The 20,041-nt window shown below is 31.0% G+C and overlaps 1 protein-coding gene across 1 annotated transcript; it reads left to right on the top strand.

Moving 5' to 3' along the window:
- Positions 1-2,308: 2,308 nt before the first annotated feature.
- Positions 2,309-10,262, top strand: LOC136273343 (uncharacterized). Its single transcript, XM_066077771.1, has 6 exons — positions 2,309-2,507; positions 6,808-6,939; positions 7,118-7,324; positions 7,679-7,734; positions 9,478-9,615; positions 9,965-10,262. The coding sequence occupies exons 1-6, from the start codon at positions 2,448-2,450 to the stop codon at positions 9,996-9,998; spliced, it is 627 nt and encodes a 208-aa protein (XP_065933843.1). The 5' UTR covers positions 2,309-2,447; the 3' UTR covers positions 9,999-10,262.
- Positions 10,263-20,041: the final 9,779 nt, after the last annotated feature.

The following is a 20,041-nucleotide window of genomic DNA, read 5'->3' as shown; positions in this document are numbered from 1 at the left end:
CCTTGCGTCCAGAACTATAAATTTAAGTAAATATTTTTGTAAATAAATTTGTTCTTTACTATAATTTAACAATAATATTATAAATTTGTCTGCAGGGTTGGATGCTTGAAATTGAAATCCACTTTAAGTCAACCGAAAGCCCTTGGCTAGCGAACATGACACATATTTGAACAAAGAAGATGGGGAAATAAGATGGCGCAAATGCCCATTCGGTTTAGTAGTGAAATACAATTTTGAATTTATTTTTTTCCAATTAAATCTATTCAAATATATTATAATACAAGTTTGAAAAAGCACAATTTCTAACTATATTCAGTTTTTAATATATTTTGCACAAGATAAGAAAAAAAATATTGTTCATAATTTTGGTGGTATCGAACCTATAACATACAAACCCTAGATAGCTTATGACAGGTACTTTAACCACTGAGCCATTTCAGACACAATAAAGTGGGCTGTTTAAATATCATGTGTGACTTTGGCCACGAATTAACGGACTTGTATTATTTTTTCAAAACGTTCAATTGTTGGGATACAAAATGGTATTTTTAATGTACAGTGGGTCATCTCTCCACGTTTTTGTTGATTGAAATCGGTTTGTTTTCCAATAGCCCTTATTTAGACTATGAGAAAAAAATGGAGCACAGACCCACTCTATAAAAGAAAATGTTTTTAAGTTCTAAAAAATGACAGTATTTGCAGGTTTTGATACGTATATTCCTGTTTGAGTCAACTTATTCCAAGTATTGAACATATCCATAGGTTAAAAATAAATGATTTGTTAAATATATATTGTTTTAAATGATTTTTTTTTTAATATCAGATTTATTGATACTTTAATTTTTCAGTAGCTTGTCCGACTATGTATGGGCATTTTACACGCCTTATCCACCCATCTTCTTTAAATAAATTTAAAAGAAAAGACCTTTAAAACTTTAAAACTCGTGATAGTACAGATTTATCATTATTTTGGTCGCCGCATATAAAGTATATCTGAAAAATAACGAACCTAAAATGTGAAACAATCCATCATTAATTTTTTCATTGTTGCCGCGAAATACGTGTATATATATATATATATATAATGCATTATCAAATCACGATTTATTTCGTATTCCTTATAATATATTAGTTTTATTAAATTTGACCATCTCCCGGCCAAAATCATCACCAAATGAATACTCACATTATTATTCGACTCAGAGTCCATATCTATTCTGTGTTACCAGATCTCTCTAGTGTTAGCGGCACCCTATAATTGATTTTAGATTTTTCCCCCGAAATACATACGAATAAATCAACTTAATTTATCGCAATAAAAGTATCTTCTACTGTGCATATATATTTCACCACCCAAACACTACGTGTGAGCAGAGTCTCTGGTGTGAACAAACTATATTACCCGGCCATTCAACATTGATCCAAGAAAGATAACTCTAAAAAAATGATTCGACTTTCATAACGTCATACACCAGAGGGGTACCGGAACGACAAATTTTGGAAATTCTAGAGGTGTTCCGACTATCCTAAAACGGTGTAAACTTCATTCGTTGTTGTACAACATTGATTTCTTTTATCACAGGTTATTCTTTTGATCAGTTGGTCAGTATCTATAAACAAACAATTAATTTACATTATAAAACATTTTCTATAATAAATAAAAAACACAATTAAAAGTTATGATCTAAATACACAAACTTAAAACACGATTTTCATAAACATTTCGAAATTGGTATCGAATACATATAGCACCGCTTCCACACAGTTTCGCGCGCTTGTCATCCTGCAAAGCTCTTCTAAAATCAATTAAACTGTTACAAATTTGACGATCATGGCAGAAGGTCCCACAGCGAAAAGACTAAAGACAGTAAGAATACAGCAGTTATTAAACAAATATGCATTAATTTGTAAACCAAAACTTAAGAAAAACAGGAACACAAATTTTAAAATTCCCTTGGTTTAGCATTTAAATACGCGATACGTCCCTTTGCTCTCATCGAATATATAATAAGACGTTAAAGTAAAATTAAATTTCATAGATTTCAATTTTTAGTTAATCTTAAATTAACTAACACGAAGGACTAGCAAAACATATATTTATATTAATGTCTGTGTGTATCTCAGTTGGAACAATACAGTATTTTTATTGAACAAGAAAAGTTTTTAAACCATATGTGTTATTCTCAGTGCATTGATATCAGACCATATACACTAAATTAACAAATATATTTTCTTTCAAATATATTTTTTCTTTCGAAATTTAGACTTATGCTGCACAGCAAAAAATCTTCCTATTGGAGGAAACTGAACTCAGGACAACGTCAAGTGGGACGAAATTTGGTGCAACTACTGCCTTGGCAAGTTCAACCAAATTTGAGAGAGTCCATGATCTTTTCACAAATGAGGGAAACATCCCTAAATTGAACAACCTAGTCAAGAAATCAATTATGGTGAAGGGTTTCACCCAAAAAGAAGATGGAACAATTTCCATATCGGAAAACTCAAAGGTAAGTTTATTTTTAATAAGAAGAAGAAGCAAATGTTTCTAAAATATAACGTAAACCATAAAAGAAAATCAACAAAAATGTGAAGACAATGTGGCTGTTTATCATATATTTTTCATTAAAGACATAACTAACATATTATTTTATGCAACACAAATTTATTTATAACTGGATTCATTTCATTTGTTGAAAAAGTAAAAAAATTTTGTCACCCAATTTTAAAATCAACATGCTTTGTCATCACAGCACAAGATAATAGTGAAAACATCTCGTCAAGATAACGCAAGCACAGTTAATTGAAATATACAATCTTAATAAAATCCTAAGTCTTGTGTGCTATACAAATGTACAAGTCATGTTTGACTTTTTTTTCACTATTGCGCATTTTCAGTTTTCATCAGCTTTTTCCCGATTTGGATCCATACTGCTTATACTTTTCATTGCGCCATGACGTCTAGCAACTTCAATGTTTTAAGACTGTATGTCTTTAGTAACTGATAACTGTTCAACAAATCTATATATTCTCGTCATTTAATATTTGATAAATAGAATATCATAACAACTTTTAATTTTAGGTTTCAATATCCCTTAGATTTGAGACAAATTTATGGACTTATTACTTTCAACATAATATGGTTTTTGGTTTACAGAACATAAACTTTGACCTTGGTCCATGACCTCATTTTTGCAAGATTAGGTTCTAAATAATTCTTATTAGGTTCAAAATAATTCTTAGAAATAAAGAAATATGCACACTTTTTTGATTTTAAATTGTTTGAAACAATTTGTAAAACATGTCTATTAAATTTAGTAATAATTTAACATTAAAAGACCTTAAATAACATACCTAATACCAAAAGTCTTCGATTTTTTTTTAATGACCCTCGTATACTATCATACACATGATACAAAAAACTCACTCAATGATTTTCTATTTATAACTTTCCAAATAGAGATTTCCCTTTCTTATCTGCCTTGACTAAACATAAAATTCGTACTAAAATGCATGATATGTAACCTGACATTATCAGATGAAACTTTAATAAAGACAAGCATGAATAATATTGTCATGTAGTAAAAAAAGACCATTCTTGCAATTGGAAAAAAATGTTTGCTTTAAAAATTCATTCTCTTCAGAGAATGGCATGTCCGTAAAGAGGAACGAAAATCAAAAACATATTTCACCTATATTAATAAAAGAGATTAACTTATCACAAGGGATCTTTCTGTTTTGAAAATAGACTAAAAAATGAAGCTTCAGATTTTCTTTAATAAAAATACCCAAAAATTAATTTTTTTTGATGTCACACTATCTATTCCAGTTTCGTTTACATATACTATGTTAAGAGTGCTCTGAAATAAATGCTGATTTATACCTTTCTGATACTCAACTAATTGACTAAACATAATTGATAATGTTTAATTTCATACATCAAACCAAAAAAAAAACATACAAGTATGCATTTTTATATAAAAATTCACAGCTTCTTTCATTCTAACTTGAAAATCACACTGAGTAAATTTTTATTCCAAGTGGAGATCATAGCTAAATGAGAAAGTATGTTATAGTTGAAATCACGATGTTAAAAATGCATTCTTTTAAGTTAAAATAACCATGTCCAAATGACGACACCACACATGGCATTTGGTCACTATTTCCAGAACTACGCACAGATTAATCCTTAGACACTAATTTCTGCTTTACATTCCAATGTATATGTCTGTTGATATTGGTTTGTAATTTAGTAGAAAATCAAAGTTAAAACAACGGCCTCAAATCGATATTGCTTCAATTTTTCCAGAACTTGTCAATTACTGATTTACAATGAATATCATGATTTAATACCGAGACTATGTTCTCTTGATAAATCAAACCGTAATAGATAATACATGTATAACGTCATATATTAACAGGGTTGCCTTTAAGACCTAAGAGGCAAGAAATTACCCCACCTATAATGCCTTAATTACCCAGCTATTATTTCATTTCAACACAATGTAGTTATAAGCTAGACTCCAGACCCCCTTTCTACATTTTTATTTCTTCCTTCTACTTCAATTTTTAAAGACAAGCCTGTATTAAAGTTTAATGCCAGCTCCCAAGGCGAATGGAAATATATATTTTAACAATTGATTTTCTTGATTAATCATTGTTCCAGGGTTTGTAATGAAAATAGAAATGATTTACAGTTGTAGTACATGATAATCCATTCATTTATTATTCAATACATCTTTAGTTTTCTATCCCTTTGAATGCATTCATCCATTGATTATTAAATTTCTTATCTTGTGCTAAATTCCAAAAACTCGCCTTCATTTAAAGAAAATATAAAATTATAAATCATTGTTGTTCATACGATTAACAAAAAAAAATCATAACAAACAACATAATGATATATCAAAAGTTATGTCCCTTGGCCGCCATCTTTAGGGGAAAATCCATATATTCCACACGGTAGCCTTTGTAGTTTAGAGGGATGTAACTTCGTTATTTAACACTAGAAATACGTTTCCGCAGTGAATTTGAATTGCCCCAAGTTGATGCAACCCACACTTCGAAGGATTCTTTTTATAAATTAAATTCCAAGAGATTTCTTCACAGGACGCCCAAATATTTGGTTGCATAAAGAAGGAAAAAGTAATTTTATGTTAATAATATTTATTCATAACACATCATTGCCTAAGAAAATATTTATTGCATTGATAACTAAACTAATCAAGGATAATTTTCATCCATGCTGTCCATCTGCGCTTAGAAATCTTTAAAACGCTTTAATAAATGCTGTTTTCTATTGAATTGTTACAAGCATTTTTTAAACTCTGATTTGTCAAGACTATTGTTTAAACCAATTACTGTTGGTAATCTGGATTTGGAATAAAAAATGTTAGGGTCAATCAGGCTTTGACATTAAGTTTTTTAATTACTAGACCAGTCGAGCTACCTCAGCAATTTTTCACAAGCCCTGACTCTTTTACTACTAGCCCTGACCAATTTTGACAAAAATAAACTAAAAGTAATGACAAACATAAAATATTAAATACCTGTTTCTGTTTAATTGTATTGATTTATCTTTACCAATAATGAATCATTCAAACACTATTTAAGGTTTAATTCTATTCAAACTGTACTAATAATGATACAAGTATTCAATGGTTGACAAGGGACCAACAAAACTTTAGGGAGATCGACTTTATATTCTCCTTAACAGAGAAACATGAAGAAGTTTGAGAAATCTGAGAGACTTTTATTACTTGACAATGGCATAACAATAATGAAGATATACACAGATTTAAATTTTAATAATTTAAATTAGGTTAGAAACAAGTCAATATGATTAAAAAATAAAACAAATTCTAAAAATTGAAAAAAAAATTATCAAGTTTATTTAATTTAAATTATTTGATGTATTCATACATCTATAGATCAAATGTTTTGTAACTGTGTTAACTAAAATGACAAATAAAATCAACCTCTGTTTTTTAGTGTATTTTGGTGGCATTAGTCCAACCCAATAACCATTATCAATATGTTGAGGATTTAGATTTTTTACAACGATATTATAACTGTAAACAAAAGGTTTTGATTAGTTTAGCATACCTTTGGCAGTGTTATTAGTTAATTACACGTTACCAACAAATTCACTGTTATAGCAACACTAGCCTTAAAGTAACATCGTTTTGTACAGCATGTGGTTGCATCACCCATATTTATAACCCCAAAAGATAAGACAAACTAAATTAATCACAAGAGGCATAAACTGAGTTTTGAAGACGTCTTTAGACTGAAATAGTTATCATTTTATTGCCCTTGGGGTTAATTTACACAATTATATGAACTCCGTGTACAAGGCGACTTGGACTTTTCGTTCATAGGAAATTCCGGCGAAGTTACCGATCAAAAAGTATTTCCCCCATTTCATCCTCTAGGTTAGTCCTTGGGTTGTACCTAAATTACGGTTTGTAGAATTTAAGCCTGTTAGGAAAAGGTGCTTTTACTTCTATTGATATTAATATTACAGAAAAAGTATGTGCACACTTTTTTTTTCACATGCCCAGTCAAGCTAGTTCACAGACATTTAACCCAACCGGACCTATCATTTAGTAGACAATGTCGGTCGGACGTGCCTTAGTGTCGAACCCTGGTCAATGCATAAAAAATATGGTCGGTCGGGAAACAGGAAACACACATATTTTTTTTTTGGCCTAAGCACACATTAATTAAAAAAATAAAAGCCATCTTTACCATCAAAAGTAAACTTCAATTGCTCATAATTTATCAATTTACAATGTCATTTTCCAACAGATCATGGAAACTACAACTGACATTACAGTTGAACAAGTCAACAAATTCCTGCAACCAGAGATTACAGAAATTGCTGTCATTAAGACAAAACAAAAAAATGAAAGAGTGTCTGTCCAAGGCTCAATTGTTAAGGTAATTCATGTACTAAAAAAAATAATCTTAATTTTTGACAATACCCACAACATTATTCTCTAGAATTAAAAAATAAAATAGGATTAATGCAAAATAGAAAATAATAAATGCACTATAAATGAATTAATTCATAAAATATAAATAAAGAACAAACCAAAAGTATGTCCAATAATTACAGACTACAGGAGTTCTGGAAAGTCCAACATCAAGGAGGAAAATTATAACAGTCGCAGACAAATCTGGAGAAATTGATGTAAAGCTATGGGGTGAAAAGATAAATCTTCTTAGAGCCGACACTGGTCTAAGTATCACGATGAAAGGCCTCAAAGTTGATGTTTACAATGGACGATATTCCCTTAACTCAACGCCAACAACAACTGTTGAGGTAATTATATTGAAATTCAAATATTCCTATAATGCATCCACCTTGAATACCAAATTTGATATATTGAAAAGGTTAAGTACTTGAAAAAATATATGAGTTCAATTTTTACAAAATTCATTTGTTTAAGTCTACTTGAATTATAGCATAAATATAAATTTTATCCATTAATCATGTAGGCAGCTAACATTACCTGCAGGAATTCAGGGATGATAAAAATAGAAAAGACTTAAATATTCTTTAAGTCTAAAAATCATATCCTGCCAAAATAATTCAAATACAAAAACTAAACCAAATTACGAAAATTCAGTGTATAATTTAAATATTGATTGACATACCGTAACCATTTAATTTCAGATAAACCAACAGGTACAAGAAGTTAATGGGAAAATCGAGGCAGCCAGTTTTGATTAGTAAGTGATTATAAATTTATAGTAAGTAATTAAAGCTTTCAGGTCTCCCATTAATATCAGAAGACCATATTTGTGACCAGGAATATACTGTTAACAATTTCAAATTTTAAAACTCTTCATGAATCCTGCAGTGCAAAATGCTACATTTTAATTTGAAACATCTCTTTGAAATCAAAGCAACCTTAATTTTAAAAATTATTACCTTCAACTCCTAGGCCCTTATACATATGGCCAAATATTTATATAAAAAAATCCACACACCCCACTACCACACTTCTGACATCAATGCGCTTGCGTGACAAATTCTTGACCAATGGCAAACCCAGTATGCCCACAAAATGATCAGTTAAATCCCACAAACCTTCCTGATTTATCCTCATATAAATTTGATAAAAAAAAAAAAAGAAGAATATTTTATTCATACAAATAACATGCCCTACCTTCATTAGAATTCAGACCATAGACCAACCCGGTTAAGGTACAAAAACAATCACAGGTCAAAATTTTAAATAGGAATATACAGTCATACATTAAACTCTTTTTAGAAACTTATAATCACCCAGTAAAGCTGATCCATATGTCATAGCTTCCGTAGGTAGTGTAGATTCAGAGATTTTCAGTTAATGACCTCAACATGAATTTAAAGACCAAAAAATTCAGTTCTTTCAAAAAAGGATAACTTTGAATTAAAAATATGGTTGCAGTGTGATATTAAAAATGACATGAATTCATAAAACCATTTGGTCACCATATTAGTTTCGAGTGCTCCTCTTCTGCCACGAGGGAATATATACCGGTTGAGAAAGTTACAGTTGGTTCTTTAACAATGAGCCATTCAGGTTGCATAGACTTCTAAATACATGAACCTCCAATTAGTAAAATGTTCTAATAAAGAAAACAGCAATGAATACAAAATATATTTCTTCTTGGAAAATATTTCCACGGTATTTGTATTATTTTGCACAGACAGTGCTGCCTTACTTCGCATGCACATCAAACATGTCTATTTTTCATACAGAGTGCATACCGTCTACATCTTGTTTAAAACCCTGGCAACACTACATTCAACACAGTAACTACATAATAGTAAACCCAAGAAATTAACAATGTAACATCGTTTCCATTCGTTCCAACAAAAATGCTTGTTTCTAAAATCCATCCAAAAATTGACATTGCTCAGACTGCCACATGATTGTGCGGTTTTGCATTATTATAACATATACAGGAAAACGATCTACAATTATCACGGTCTACAATTATCAAGGAATTTTTTTAATATCTGCGCCTGGATTTCAGTCTGACTTCTTTCATCGATTATTAGAAATATACTGCCACTGCAGTGGTTGTCATGTTAATTTTCATCAAAACGCATTTCTTTAAGTTTTTGTCCAAGGTCTCATGTTCAGTTGTTTAAAATACCTAAACTCAGTGAAGCATGCATAGTGCTCTCAGCCTTATATAGGGCCTGAGTATGCATTAACTGGACAATAAAAATTAACTACTAATATGCTGGTAGTTAAAGATAAAACAAAAATAATCCATATCTATGAATTCATGTCAAATTTAAATTTCTTAAAAACACCACTAACCAATTAAACTTTGGACTTCTATCATAAAACTTAGCTTACACCTTATCAATGCAAAAAAACAACAATTTTAACAAAATAAATATTTCTTGTCAGCTATTAGTACTAAAAAACCTATTTATGTTTTAATTTACCATATTTGTGTATGATTTTTCAGCGATGACATGTCCATCATGATCAATGGGGACATATACACAATCACAGCAACAAAGATGGGACTCATCTATCCATCGATCCAATTTGTTCCAAACAAAATAGTCAAAATAACAGTGCAAGGGTTGAATGTCACCGACATGTAAGTAAATTCAGTCAGTGTTTCATATGTCAAAATTAAATATAAAATCACAGAAATCAAAACTACCTTTTAAAGTCATAATGTTTTTACCTATCAAAATCTTGTTTATTATGAAGAATTACTTACAAACATAAACCACATTATGTATGATCATACCCTTATTGAAAAAAAAAAAACATAAAAATTTCAAAAAAAATTGTCAAACAAATTGTTCCCATTTTCACAATTTAAAAATCAAAGTAACAGATGCATATGCAAAACTAATCACTTCTTCTAATTAAAAAAGACAAACAACCGCATTACAAAACTAAAACAAATTGAAAACCAAACTCTTCTGATATATTTACAGCTTGGATGTTTCCGATGAACAAGAACATCACTGAACAACACACAAAGACTGTCCATGTTTTGCATCAGAACTAAATGTAGTTGACATAGTTATAGTGTAGATAATCTTATTGGTACATTTTATGTTTACTAGAGTAAATAACTCTGAATCTAAATAATGTACCATAACTAGCTTGGACGTTCCTGTTAAACCTTATAGGTAGATTTTATGTTTAACTAGAGTAAGTAACTCAATTTGAATCAAAATCCATTTATTATTGATATTATTAAAATTCACTATTATGACTCTTTCCCTTTTAATTACAAACAGAAAAATCCTATAATTGTCTTATACAATATTGATTTCACAACTAATTTTGAATAACTAATACTTATTTCAATCAATATTATACTTCCGATACCACATTTTTTCCAAAATTGTTTGCAATAATATATCTTCTTCTATTAGGTAACTAATTTAATAAACTGTAACTTTTTTATTTAAGATGATATCATACCTTCACTTTATGTTCAATTAGACTAGATATTTTTTTTTATCTTATTGATGTATGATTGTTTATGTCTGTTTTCTCCGAAATTGTTAATCAGAAAATGTTCAATTTGAATATAAACAAGCTACTACTGTGACATTGAAATTTCATTTTTTGTCAATTTTTCCCTTTGAATTATAATCTAAATATCCTACAATTGTCTATCAATTCCTGTCATTTCAATACCAATTCTAGATACTGTATTTAATATTTATTATAAACTAAATTTATTGCCAATACCATATATCGTTCATTAACACACCATACAAATTATTTTTAAAAATATTTGATTCATATTTTGATAATGAAAAAATAGATGAACATAAACCTTTAATCACATTATAGTTATACTTATTGTTCAAATAAAGTAAGTAATTCTTATATTGATGTACCATTACCAATATCTGCTTTTACTCATTTCGTTTCTATCAAAAATGTTTGTTCTGAATATATACTATCCACTGATAATCTTATTAAAACTCCATTTTCATAAGGATTTCTGCATTTGAATTACAAACTAGAAAATCCAACAATTGTCATTTTATTTACTCTTCTAATTATAGATAAGTATTATTTATTATAAAATTTATAATATATCTATATCGCATACCATGTTCCTTTCATTGGCATTTGACAAGAATAAATACTGATTATAAATTGATATTTCCATTGTTACTTGTTTATAAAACTGAATGTTGTTACAATTTAGATGTAATAAAATAACCAGCAACAACAGGTTATGAATTTCTTCTGCATTGTTGCCACCTTTATATCATATAAAACTTTCCATCTCAGATATCTCAAGAAAAATATCAAATCTTTAAAAACTGTTTCAATAAAATGTATGTAGTTTAAAATCACCCTTCATTAAATATATAGAAAGAAGACTTGCCCTTTGAATTAGAGTCGTCAACGATCTACCTCTTTTTTAACTAAAACTCTTGCACATAAAAGAAAATGCACTCTAATATATAGTCTGAACACCCCCTTTTTCCTCTACTTTCAATCTAACTTTAGCAATTTCATAGCAAACTGAAGATCATACATGTATCTTGGTTTTTTTTTCTTGCACATTTTTGAGCAAACGATTTCTCAGAGATATCTCAATCAATTTTCATAAAACATTTAGATCCGATAGATATTTATTTGAACTAAAAACAATTTTTTTTATTTTGATGACGTCACTTCCGTTCTTGAGATAATGACGTTTTAGCGATTTTCAGAGGGTCTGCTATTCCAGGGATCCTAAACGGTAAAAGTTATTGAGTTCAAAATTTCAAGGATTGTAGACAAGAGATTGTAGATGTGCTATTTGGCATTCATATTTGTCATGCTCAAACGGCGTTAAAGCTCGCCTGTTCCCGAAAATTGAGACTAAAAAAACATCGTAATTTTTCATGGTTTTCTTAGCTTATCTCTTTTCTGAAAAATATTTTGTTAAGACATGTAATACAAAAAAAGTTTATATTTGCAAGAACTTTCATTTGATATCAAGAAAAAGGGACTGGTCCTTAAAATTAGGGGACCAAAGGGCTCAAAAGTCTTTCATCTGTACCCCTTTACTGAGGGATTATTTGTGAACAGATATAGAAGCAAATATGCTTTTTTTTTCACTTATGTATCCAAGCAATGTAATGATTTTATTATGTATTACGTAATTAGGGGTTTTTAGGGGCCAAAAGTCCAGAATTTTGATCAAATATATCTCAGAAAGGAAAAATATTTTGAAATGCAGTATAAAAGAAAAGATGCTCAGAATGATCTATAAAATCATATGCAATTTTCAAAATTTCATTAAATATCTTAGGGGCCGATCCCTAAACTCCTTATAAGGGCCTTATAAGGAGTTTAGGGATCGGCCCATAAAATATTCTTTGATCCCATATATCTCAAGAACGGTAACGAATTTTTAAACATTTGTTGAACAAAATAGGTTGGGGTTTAAATGACCTTTTATTTGATATCAAGAAAAACGAGCCGGCCCCTAAAATTAGGCGACCAAAGGGCTCTAAAGTCTTTTATATGTAGCCCTTTACTGAGGGATATTTTGTGAACGGTTATAGAAACAAATATGTTTATCTTACAGTTATGTATCCAAGCAATGTAATGATTTTATCATGTGTAACATAGTAAGGGCCTTTTAGGGTCCAAAATTATAGAATTTTGATCACCAATATCTCAGAAAGGAAAAATATTTTGAAATGCAGTAAAGAGAAAAAGATACTCAGAATGATGTACTAAATAATATGCAATTTTTAAAATTTCGTTAAACGGCCCCTATCAGGAGTTAAGGAATCACCCCTTAAACGTTCTTTCCCATATATCTCAAGAACGGTAACGAATTTCTAAACAGCTGTTGAACAAAATGTGTTGAAATTTAAATGACCTTTTATTTGATATCAAAAAAGGGGCTGGCCCTTAAAATTAGGGAACTAATGGGCTCTAAAATGTTTCATCTGAAGCTCTTTACTGAGAAAAATTTTATGAAAGGCCATAGCAGCAAATATGTTTTTCTTACAGTTCTGTATCCAAGTAATGTAATGATTTATTCATGTGTTATGGAATAAGAATTTTGTAGCGGTCAAGAGTCCATAAACTATGACCATCTATATCTCAAAAAGAAAAATATTTTGAAATGCAGTGTAGAAGAAAAGATGCTCAAAATGATTTACTTTACAAAATGCAACCATCAAAATTTGGATCAGCGGCTCCAATAAGGAGGTAAGAGACTGGCCCCTAAAACTTTTTTTTCTCAGATATCTCAAGAACAGTGACGAATTTCTAAACACATTGTTGAACAAAGCTCTTACCCCTGAAACAAAATATTATCTGGCCCTTAGAATGTAGACCCCGTTTTTCTTTTCTAAATCATGTTTAGCTGTTAAATAGCAAAATCAAGATCGAACATATATTTCAAATTCTAAAATCAGACGGAAGACCTCCTCGTTGCTCGCAACGAGATCGTGTCTAGTTCAATTTTACAATTCTTCAGATATTTTATTGTTGCGAAGCTACAGTACATTGCTTGACTTAAGAATTGCATCGGTTGACATTTTAAGCTAATTTTTCAGGTCACCTGAATCACTCTATAGACCTATTACTATCAGTCTTCGTGCGGTAATAATTTTACATTTTTAGTTTCATGAAAATTACAAAGCTAGTTGATTCCATTATAAGTTTGAAGTATCTCTAGAAAAAAGAGTAATATTTTGTTAAATATATGACCTTGCAGGACAAAATATGCAAACAAAACCCTATTTTTTCTTCTCTTTAGATTTCCCATATTCCACTGACTTTGAAGTAAACTCGTACTCTCTCATGATTTTCTTGACAATGTAATTATATGTGCTGGTGCTTCTTTAATGAAAAGCACTGTAGAAATTAGATGCAGTCAGTCTACCTTTCCTTTGATATTGCCGTATAAGATTTGCTAACTGGCCCGGTGTTAGATATGTAACATTTCGCCTTAATGAGTCCGTAAGATAGGATAAATTCGATCTGGTCTTTTATAATTAAATTCTGGTAGCGAATTTATACTTGTTGAACCTGGTAGCGGTTAATTTAAAGAAATCAACAAGATAATTAAGGTTTTATAATTATATTCTGATATTTAATTTCAATTAACAAATCAAAAAACAATAAATAACCAGTTAAACAGCGTCACTTGCTAGATTTTATAATAAATTCCCCAAAATTTAAATAAAGTTCAATTATAGTAAATTTTCCTATTAATATAATTTCTTAAAAAACACAAGTTTAATTACCTTGCCATATTTGGCTCGTCTGGTTACGACTTTGTAAAACATTGTCTGGTAACGACTTCTAACTGAATAATCTAACTTCAAAGCTTATTCCAACATCCCAACGTCGAAACTGACTTCTAAACTTCAAAAACTCAACTGACTAACTCGAAAACTAACTTAAACTGACTCAACGTCTAAAAATGCTCACGTTTATATATGACGTCAAACAACCTTACTTGACGTTGCTCAACCCATTTGGATGACTACTCTAGGTAAAACACCACGTATAACACAACATGCGGGGTGTATGCTATATTGTACACGGGGTGTAGGCTTCCGAAGCGAGAAAACGGTGCCGAAGGTACGATATTTGTCCAATTTATTAACTAAAGGACTTATTTTGCCAAAAAAGTATGCTTACGGAAGAAAGCATGAATTAAAGAATATACAGACACGTTTTATTCCATTGAACATGTTCTAGTTTTCTCAAACACCTCAACACAATTCCGACAGTCAGGGTGAGTTTGACCCTGACGTACGTTAATGAGCAAATATCTGCACAAAGGTTCCGTTTATCATCACTGTTTTGTTACTAACAATTACTTACCATCAGTGTTTGATTATACATAAATTGTTTGTGAATAAAATCAATCGAATACAGAAATATTTGCGAATTAGTGATGTTGTACACGAGGTGTATACAACGTGTTGTACAAGGGGTGTATACAATCGGTTTTTATAACGAATTAACGACATTCTAGAGTCTTGACAAATCTTAATGAAAAATTGCTGAAATATGAAATGGCAAACCTGTTTAAATAGTGTGTTTCTGACAATTGTTTACATCATAAAAAACCCAAGAAGCGATTATTGTGAGATCTCTTAGCAAATTATCGCAGTGATATAGTTTATGCACCCCTGATACAGAGTTTAACGTCACAACTGGCAGTTGGTGCATAAATTATCGATACCACGTAAGCAGACAGGGTAACGGCTCATTTAAAATAAAACACAATTTCATAAATTATTTAAATATATGTACAAAATAATTAGCAGCTATAATGCTTAAAATATCTGATAAAATTAAACTTAGTTCTCATACTGAAATCGACACATAGATAAACCATTGTCTGTAACACTGCATACCTAACAGAGTTATCGTTCCTTATCCGCTAGGGTCCCCGTGAGAAATACTCTTCCGGTCAGGACCGTAGCAATAGACCGTGGCTATTTATAGCCACCGTCTAAAGAGCAGTTCATATTCTTCAACAGATTATATATGTTGCTTTTATCATATTTATTATGTCTATCACTTCCATCATTGATACGATTGATCAATTAAAAATAGTAGAAGACGATATTATATATCACTATTTATAAACAAGCAATATATGGGTATGAATAAAGATTAAAACGTTATATTTTACACCTTGTAAGTTTACTTTTTAATATTCATGTTTCAGAAAACATGTATACAAATGTCTCGGTAAAAGAGAAGACTCTGGCTTAATAAACCAAAGCGCATATCTTTCAAGGCAACTAAAAACAAATATGCATTACTTACTGATTCACGTAACTTGCACTGCGATACACACCTTCTGGTAAAAAGCATCAGTGCACTCCTTCAAAAGTGGTTTCATGGGGTTTTTTAATGTGCACTTTCAGGCATCTTCTCAATACATATTTTTTGTCGCAATGATGGCAAGAATACGTCTGATCTGATTTCTCCTTTGTGCAATATTTCGAATGTTCTTATAAGTTTTAAAAGTTTTTATTGCAAATGGGGCAGTGCTGTGCCTTTTCTTCATGAAATGACAAATGCTGTTTTAAACCGTAATTGTCTTTGAATTTACATTCACATATGCTACATTCATTACCCCCACCCTTATGCTTAAACCTTATATGGTTTGACCATGCACATGAAGTGTGGAATGCTCGACCACAATGGGGACAGAGGAAGTTTCTTGGCTCTGTATGGACATTTCTAATATGAAGATTCAAATAATGTCGCGTGGCAAATATTTTGGGCATTGATTTGCATTTAAACAGTTCATTTTTGTGAGCATTCGGGTGTCTATACAAAGACGATCTGTGTTTAAATGACTTTGAGCAAAATTCGCATGTAAAGGATTCTTCTTCATGAACTTTCTCTGTATGATCAATTTAAATCTGTCTTCATCTACAAAGCAGTTTTGGACTAATTAAAAACATTTGATCAAAAGATTTATCAATATACACTGTTGATAGTCTATACCTACCGTGTGTTGTGCTAACCAAGCTCTATACATGATAATCTAAAATCCAAGACAATATAAAGAGCTACATTATCAAAATCAAAGTACTGAAGTACTGACGGGAGTTGATTTTATCGATTGTTATTCATTTTAAGGTATCCCACTCCTCAATGTTCTTGTATCAAGAATTTCTTGAGAAGTATTCTATTGAAATCTGTAGACAAAACACACTTAAATGATACAAAGATAATGGGAGGTCAGTGTTCATCCCTCTGAGTTATGGTCAATTAAATTTGACCTTTTTGTACCTAAAATGCGATTTCAGCCTGATTAGGATTTGTTGTAAGAAGTTTTGATTAAGCAAACTCTTTTCTTAAAATGTTGTTTTTAATTATGTACAATGGTCACACTAAATAGAGGGATTATGGAAAAAAAATTTGCATGAAGCTGCATAAATGTTTGTATGACCTTTTTGTACTTAAAATAGACAATTTTTATAATAGTTACAATTTGATTTGAAATAAAAACATTTTGAATATCAAGAATTTTAGAAGATTAATCCAGTTTGCTACATATGTATTCAGTATCATTTTGACATAATAAAACAGGGGGGTCAGTGATTTCAAATTTTAGATACATGGCTTCAAAGGTAAAATTATTGCAAAATTTGGCTTTAAAAAATTCAGACATTTTCTGAATATTTGCATGATTTCATGCTAAACGTCTATCATTCTCTCAAAATTTAGTTTAGTACAAGTCATAGAGAACCTATAGAACATGTCACAAACCTATCAAATGTTAAAAATGAGAACAATGAATAAAGTATAATAAAAAGAAAAGTATATTGAAAATTCATAAAATTGCTTGTTTCTGTCATTATCGACTAAAAAACCTTCCGCACGAGAAAATAGTTCCCCCCAAAACTTTTTCGTTTCTTGAATTCAAATAGATTTTCTTTACGAATGTTGTGTAATTATGAAATTATGATCTTTTTGTGAGGTTTAAATTAATAAAATCATATTCATTTAAAATATAATGAACATCTGCGCAATGAAATAAAAACATGAGGAGTGATATACCTTAAAATCAACGATATGTTATTTTGCATGGCAAGTAAATTCCTATAAGTATTTGAATTACGCACAATTTTATAATATGAATCCTACAGGAATTTCGTGAAAATCCAATATCAATCATGTTGTGTAATATTCAAAGAATTATTCCATCAAACTACGTATTAGTAATCGAAATACTTATGAGAAATTGTATGGATCCAAACAAAATTGAACTCTACTCTCGATCAACTGTATCCGTTAATCTCCGACAAGCAAGAGAGACTTTATGCTTGTCGGAGATTTACGATGACAGTCGAGCGTCTGGTTGAACGAGACTATATTGAACTCTGGCGTAGGAATACATAAAATGTACGACTTCAAAAAATATTGTTTGTATCATTTAAAATCTGACTATTTACAAGGTATCTATAAATGAGTTTCCTTGACTTTTTTAGAACAATGCTTAAGAACTCATTACATCGAATTTATTGATTAGAACTAAATATTGTCAGCGGTGTTGATTTTTGTGCTTAGGTCCAAACACTGTTTCACTTTCGGTTTGCCTGAGTAACTGCATAGGAGTTGATTAAAATCAACTCCCAATAAATGAGCATTAAACATTTTCCATTGATATTAAGCACTAGTCTCTGCAAGAAAAAGCGATTGTATACACCCCTTGTACAACACGTTGTATACACCCCGTGTACAACATCACTTTTTCGCAAATATTTCTAGCTGCGATTGATTTTATTCACAGAAAATTTATGTATAATCAAATACTGATGGTATGTAATTGTTAATAACAAAACAGTGATGATAAACGGAACCTTTGTGCAGATATTTGCTCATTAATGTACGTCAGGGTCAAACTCACCCTGACTGTCGGAATTGTGTTGAGGTGTTTGAGAAAACTAGAACATGTTCAATGGAATAAAACGTGTCTATATATTCCTTAATTCATGCTTTCTTCCGTAAGCATACTCTTTTTGGCAAAATAAGTCCTTTAGTTAATTAATTGGACACATATCGTACCTTCGACGCCGTTTTCTCGCTTCGGAAGCCTACACCCCGTGTACAATATAGCATACACCCCGCATGTTGTGTTATACGTGGTTTAAAAGCTACACATTAGTTCCCGCAACCGGAAGTATGAGAAAATGAAAGTACAAAACATACGATAAACATGGGATGAATTTCAAGGTAAAACAATGATATACAACAGATTAAATACATTTTAAACATATAATAATGATAAACAACGCTTCCGCTTGGTACTAATATACAATAATAAATACGAAATGCATTTTTATGTTTATGAATAAACAATCATACATCAAAAAATCGTTACTGTAACCCCCCCCCCCCCCCCCCGCTTTATAGATTCGTCCTCGAATCTTGCCAATGGGTATGCTCATCAAACATAAGCAAGATATACATACAACATATTTACACATTTAACTACGTTACAATTAACTCATCATTACTTACTACATGTATTCAAAACATTTCTAGAACCTGAAATTCATTTAACAGTTTCAAAGATTCTCTACAGTATTCTTTAAGAATATGTCTGTGTGAAGGCGGTGACTTTGTCTCTCGGCTCCTTGCACCAGGTGTCGAGACGATGATGTCTGGATCCATCCGGAAAGGTGACAGCTTCTTCTTTGGTGATTCCTAAGTAACCATCAGGGATGGATCTCCTTTTATAGTTCTCCAAATGCTGATGTGCAGAGATCCGGGTTGCTTTCAGGAGTTGTGTCGCTTCTCCAGGAAAGTAATGGCTTGGAGCACCGATGAGAAAGAAGAACGGATTTGATGACAGCTGGTTATACGCACTAGACGGGTATTCGTATCACTTGATGTCTCAACAAAATTTAATTGTAATCCATAGTGACAAATAAAATCAATCAAAAAATCAGCAATGGTACTAGCCTTTTGATCTACCATGAGGTAGGCTTCTGCCCATTTCTAAAATAGTCAGTAATGGCCAAAATATAGTTGTGTCCTTTCTGGGTTTGAGGCAATGGACCCATCATATCCAGAGCTATTCTCTCTAAGGTTGCACCAACATTGCATTGTGCCATAGCTTCTCTAATTGGTTTGGAAGGGGGTTTACGTTTTTGACACACTTTACATCGTTCATTCCATCTCCTGGTATGGGACATATAATCTGACCAATAGAATCGTTTTCGTATTTGTTTATGGTCTTGGTTACACCCAAGTGACCTGAAAGCAAAGAGTCATGTAACAAGGACCAGAATTTCATTTTGCCAACATTTTGGAACTAACAGTTGAAGCCCGTCAGAATTTTTGTCGACATTCCTGTATAAAACTCCAGTAACAATTCCAATTCTGATCCATTGAACCAATATGATTATAGAGATGGAGATAAGTGAGAAATTTCTTGCCACTTTGGGGGTTCATCTTTGTATTTTTCTTTCAGAGAGAAGAGATGTTTCAGAACAGGGTCCTGTTTCTTGGCTTGAAAGAGTTCATCGTTGGATTTTGATTGGAAC

The sequence above is a fragment of the Magallana gigas genome, chromosome 3 (assembly GCF_963853765.1).
Source record: "Magallana gigas chromosome 3, xbMagGiga1.1, whole genome shotgun sequence".
NCBI lineage: Eukaryota > Metazoa > Mollusca > Bivalvia > Ostreida > Ostreidae > Magallana > Magallana gigas.
Note: the sequence above shows the minus strand (reverse complement) of the source record. Positions and strands in the feature narration are given on the sequence as shown.